This window comes from Oncorhynchus mykiss, chromosome 20 (assembly GCF_013265735.2).
Source record: "Oncorhynchus mykiss isolate Arlee chromosome 20, USDA_OmykA_1.1, whole genome shotgun sequence".
NCBI classification, from domain to species: domain Eukaryota; kingdom Metazoa; phylum Chordata; class Actinopteri; order Salmoniformes; family Salmonidae; genus Oncorhynchus; species Oncorhynchus mykiss.
The window spans coordinates 23464296-23470295 of record NC_048584.1 but is presented as its reverse complement, the minus strand read 5'-3'; the positions used below and the strand labels follow the sequence as shown (position 1 = coordinate 23470295).

At 39.3% G+C, this 6000-nt stretch overlaps 1 protein-coding gene across 1 annotated transcript in view; it reads left to right on the top strand.

Moving 5' to 3' along the window:
• Positions 1-514: 514 nt before the first annotated feature.
• Positions 515-6000, top strand: part of LOC110499201 (cytohesin-3) — a 40436-nt gene continuing 34950 nt past the window's right edge. The window contains exon 1 of the mRNA XM_036956030.1: positions 515-916. Coding sequence (XP_036811925.1) covers positions 898-916 — 19 coding nt within the window. The 5' untranslated portion in view covers positions 515-897. The remainder of the gene's footprint in view (positions 917-6000) is intronic.

Below are 6000 nucleotides of genomic sequence, written 5' to 3'. Positions count from 1 at the left end.
TATATCAGGGCATTATGTTCTAATCTCAAAGTCTATTAATTATAGGCCTATGGTTTATTATGTTTCGGGTCTATGTGAGTCCTATGTTAAATGCAAGAATCTTGGATTTCAAGACTATCTGGTCTGTAATGCGAAATTACATGTTAGATGGTTTGTTGTGTTAGACCGATTACAGTAGGGTATAGGGTAGGCTATGTTTTTATGATAATTTAATGATGATTTGAGTGCCCAAATTGTGGTCCACCTACATTTTTGCTGGCCCCGCCATCAACGGATTTCTGCCTACACCGCCGAATGACAGTTTAAGCTTGTTGCACCAAATAGAGACTTTATCTTCTATCAGTGCAAATTTTCTTAAGTTGTTCATATGTTTTTAATATATATATATATATAAATATACATGGAAATATACATGGAACTAATGAAACATTTTTTGAGGGTGAGGGGTTGTCTGTCACCACCGGGGCGGAGCGGAGTGATGACGTGTGGTAAACGTTTAGCCATGTAGAGAATCCGCTATCCTTTGCATTGGACTGCATTGGAGTAGGTTGGCTAACCTGGATAGAGAGTAGTGGCAGGATAACTATTATCATCGGATTTATTACATCCAATTCTTGGAAACGTTTCTTATACATCTTTGATCGTAATACATGGATGTTTATTTGGTGGTACCCTAGATTTCTCATGAAGGTAGGCTTTTTTGTTATTAATATATTTTCGCTGTTGCATTTCGACTGTGCACAGCTCAGCTCCCTGTGAGTCGTCGGTCTGTCATTACAGGATATAGATCGTAGCCTATCTACCGTTTAAAGACAGTAATAAAAACACGTCTACCTTGACATCTAAACTTGACCCACCGATCTGATTTCTGGACTGTCTCATCACGGCATTCACGAGATGGACGAAGACAATCAAGGTAAGACCCACGATGATTCAATCACCGTCTCTCTTTCCCTCTCTCTGTTCCATCATCTGCTGTGATGTGTGCATGTACTGCTAGGGACTATATGATATGCGCCGTAAAGCATGAGTCGAGGCATACAACTGTAACCACCAATGCATGCATTTAATCATCAGCAATTGATCTTGATTTTCCTTCAACACTAAGGTATTAAGAAATGCAATGGTATTTTATCAACTGTTGTCAGATATGGGGCTACATCAGGGGTAGGGTATAAAGAGACCTAGTGGAGGATGGTTACTGTTCATATTTCTTAATCATCAGGTGGGACAATAAATTATGATTATCCATCAAATAAGAGGGTGTATAGTAATTGACCTCAGTGTGAGGAATGCATAAAAACGCATGCAATGTTTAGTGCTTCTTCGTGTTTAATGTCGTTTTGAAGTTTGTGCTGGAGCTCTAGCTAGGCTTCGCTTCTTTCCATTATAAAGCAGTTATATTGAAACAGCCGCTCAATGCCCTGGACGTGTGAAAAAATATAAGATAAAGGTATCATTTTTAAACCAGGAAAGCGAACTTTTGCAACATTCATTAGATCCTTCAGAGTGGTATCCGTTCCAAATGGTTTTCCAGTTGAAATTGGAAGTTTACATACACTTAGGTTGGAGTCATTAAAACACGTTTTTCAACCACTCCACACATTTCTTGTTAACAAACTATAGTTTTGGCAAGTTGGTTAGGACATCTACTTTGTGCATGACACAAGTAATTTTTCCAACAATTGTTTACAGACATATTATTTCACTTATAATTCACTGTATCAGAATTATAGTGGGTCAAAAGTTTACATACACTAAGTTGACTGTGCCTTCAAACTGCTTGGAAAATTCCAGAAAAGGATGCCATGGCTTTAGAAGCTTCTGATAGGCTAATTGCCATAATTTGAGTCAATTGGAGGTGTACCTGTGGATGTATTTCAAGGCCTACATTCAAACTCAGTGCCTCTTTTCTTGACATGGAAAAATCAAAAGAAATCAGCCAAGACCTCAGAAAAAAAATTGTAGACCTCCACAAGTCTGGTTCATCCTTGGGATTAATTTCCAAATGCCTGAAGGTACCATGTTCATCTGTACAAACAATAGAATGCAAGTATAAACACCATGGGACCACGCAGCCATCATACCTCTCAGGAAGGAGACGCATTCTGTCACCTAGAGATGAACGTACTTTGGTGCGAAAAGTGCAAATCAATCCCAGAACAACAGCAAAGGACCTTGTGAAGATGTTGGAGGAAACAGTTAGAAAAGTATCTATATCCACAGTAAAACGAGTCCTATATCGACATAACCTGAATGGCCGCTCAGCAAGGAAGAAGCCACTGCTCCAAAACCGCCACACAAAAGCCAGACTATGGTTTGCAACTGCACATGGAGACAAAGATCGTACTTTTTGGAGAAATATCCTCTGGTCTGATGAAACAAAAATAGAACTGTTTGGCTGTTATGACAATCATTATGTTTGGAGAAAAACGGGGGCGGCTTGCAGCCGAAGAACACCATCCCAACCATGAAGCACGGGGGTGGCAGCATCATGTTGTGGGGGTGCTTTGCTGCAGGAGGGACTGGTACACTTCACAAAATAGATGGCATCATGGGGAAGGAAAATGATGTGGATATAATGAGGCAACATCTCAAGACATCAGTCAGGAAGTTATAGCTTGGTTGCTAATGGGTCTTCCAAATGGACAATGACCCCAAGCATACTTCCAAAGTTGTGGCAAAATGGCTTAAAGACAACAAAGTCAAGGTATTGGAGTGGCCATCACAAAGCCCTGACCTCAATCCTATAGAACATTTGTGGGCAGAACTGAAAAAGTGTGTGCGAGCAAGGAGGCCAACAAACCTGACTCAGTTACACCAGCTCTGTCAGGAGGAATGGGCCAAAATTCACCCAACTTATTGTGGGAATCTTGTGGAAGGATACACAAAACATTTGACCCAAGTTAAACAATTTAAACCCAATGCTACCGAATACTAATTGAGTGTGTGTAAACTTCTGACCCACTGGGAATGTGATGAAAGAAATTAAAGCTGAAAGAAATCATTCTCTCTACTATTATTCTGACATTTCACATTCTTAAAATAAAGTGGTGATCCTAACTGACCTAAAACAGGGAATTTTTACTAGGATTAAATGTCAGGAATTGTGAAAATCTGAGTTTAAATATATTTGGCAAAATTATGTGTAAACTACTTACTGACTTCAACTGTATTTAAGTGACAGTGATAAACTACAGCCTATGGCATCCCATAGGTCTACTGCTTTCACGATGCAAGAGAAAACCCACACACAGTATATTTTGATAACCCCCCCCCCCCACACACACACACACACACAGGAGGGGTGAGATACACACACTTACACAATCTCACAATCTCACACACAAACACCAAATCCAAACAGGATAATCTTCCAGCCCCATCCCAAGGCAGGGGGCGAAGGCCATGTAAATGTGTTGTAAACATTTGTCTTGAGAAGAGAAGCAGAATAACTGTTTGGCAGTTAAACTGTGAGAGATTAGCAGATGCTGAAGAGGGGACCCTCTGCATATCTCACCCCTCTTCAGCCCACACTGGTCCATCCTGTTTCTGTAGTGTTAACCCTTTTCATGCTCTACATAACCCCTGCCTGGTTAAATTAAGGTTTAAGGGCAGAAGGTAGCCTAGCGGTTAAGAGCGTTGGTTCGAATCCCAAGCCTACTTGATGAAACATCTGCCAATGTGCCCTTGAGCTAGGCACTTAACCCTAGTTGCTCTGGATAAGAGTGTCTAGTAAAATGTGTGTGTGTGTGTCTGCTCAAAGTATACTGTACACTATGCTGGCATGCTACATTTCCCCCTGGTAGTCAGAGTAGCGCTGGTTAAAATGCCTTTTTAATTCAAGTCAAAACCCTTAAACTCAAATCAGTGCTGTGCAGAGTGTAACGCTTCATGATGTCATGGAGCTGTACTGTGCTGTGCAGCATATGGTCAAAGTTGGGGCATAATTTGTTCCGCCTCCGTTTACTGCCTGCTAACAAGGAGAGGGAAAAAGGGACATGATATAGGATTAGTTCATGTTCTTATATGTGCTGATAGTGAGCATGCATACTTCCTCTCATAGGATAACAAACAGAGATAATTACACAGAAGAACAGAACACACACACACACTCCGGCACACTCTGAGAAACTAGGGCAGTGAGTAGAGTAGAATATGGAATTCATTAATGCGTGTTTACTCCTACTTCTACACACTTGGCGCACTCCTCTGTGCTGTTTACATGCCACAAGACAGACGTCTGCGCTCACATTGTGTAAAACAGACCCTAAATCACAAGTGTTGTATGGCACAAAGTCTATTTTATAGACTCATTGTATAGTTAGGCTGGTAGAGTGAAAGCAGAAATGAAATACATTGTAGGCCTACAAATTGTCCAGCACTCACTTGATGCTGGTTGTGGGTTTTTAGAGCCTCTATTTCCTCTAGATCTGTAGGGACATTTTCAGCTTTGCCTTCGTCAGGGGGATAAAGGAAAGTGCTCTGTTTGAGTGGTGTTTTTACTAAGTGTTCTGTTTGAATGGTGTTTTTACAAAGTGTTCTGTTTGAATGGTGTTTTTACTAAGTGTTCTGTTGGAATGGTGTTTTTACTAAGTGTTCTGTTGGAATGTTTTTTTTTACTAAGTGTCCTGTTGGAATGTTTTTTTTTACTAAGTGTTCTGTTTGAATGTTTTTTTTAACGAAGTGCTCTGTTGGAATGTTTTTTTTATTAAGTGCTCTGTTGGAATGTTTTTTTATTAAGTGCTCTGTTGGAATGTTTTTTTTATTAAGTGCTCTGTTGGAATGTTTTTTTTATGAAGTGCTCTGTTGGAATGGGTTTTTATTAAGTGCTCTGTTGGAATGTTTTTTTTATTAAGTGCTCTGTTGGAATGGGGTTTTTACCAAGTGCTCTGTTGGAATGTTTTTTTTTATGAAGTGCTCTGTTGGAATGTTTTTTTTATTAAGTGCTCTGTTGGAATGTTTTTTTTATGAAGTGCTCTGTTGGAATGTTTTTTTACAAAGTGCTCTGTTGGAATGTTTTTTTAATTAAGTGCTCTGTTGGAATGTTTTTTTACAAAGTGCTCTGTTGGAATGTTTTTTTTAATTAAGTGCTCTGTTGGAATGTTTTTTTTAACGAAGTGCTCTGTTGGAATGGGGTTATTACTAAGTGCTCTGTTGGAATGTTTTTTTTTACTAAGTGCTCGGTTGGAATGTGGTTATTACTAAGTGCTCTGTTGGAATGTGTTTTTTACTAAGTGCTCTGTTGGAATGGGGTTATTACTAAGTGCTCTGTTGCAATGGGTTTTTTACTAAGTGCTCTGTTGGAATGTTTTTTTTACTAAGTGCTCTGTTGGAATGTGTTTTTTACTAAGTGCTCTGTTGGAATGGGGTTTTTACTAAGTGCTCTGTTGGAATGTGTTTTTTACTAAGTGCTCTGTTGGAATGGGGTTATTACTAAGTGCTCTGTTGCAATGGGTTTTTTACTAAGTGCTGTGTGTCTTGTCAGTATTTCTTGTGTCCGGATCCTGATAACCTTAGTGACACCATCTCTCTTTCAACATGCTTTCTTCTATCTGACCGTGGGAAACACCAAGGAAACCCCTTTCCTTCCATTCTCTCTGGGCAGAAAGTGTTTTTTTTATTAAGTGCTCTGTTGGAATGTTATTTTTACAAAGTGCTCTGTTGGAATGTTTTTTTTAACGAAGTGCTCTGTTGGAATGGGGTTATTACTAAGTGCTCTGTTGGAATGGGTTTATTATTAAGTGCTCTGTTGGAATGTTTTTTTTAACGAAGTGCTCTGTTGGAATGGGGTTATTACTAAGTGCTCTGTTGGAATGGTTTTTTTACTAAGTGCTCTGTTGGAATGGGTTTATTACTAAGTGCTCTGTTGGAATGTTTTTTTTACTAAGTGCTCTGTTGGAATGGGTTTATTATTAAGTGCTCTGTTGGAATGTTTTTTTTACTACGTGCTCTGTTGGAATGGGGTTTTATTAAGTGCTCTGTTGGAATGTTTTTTTT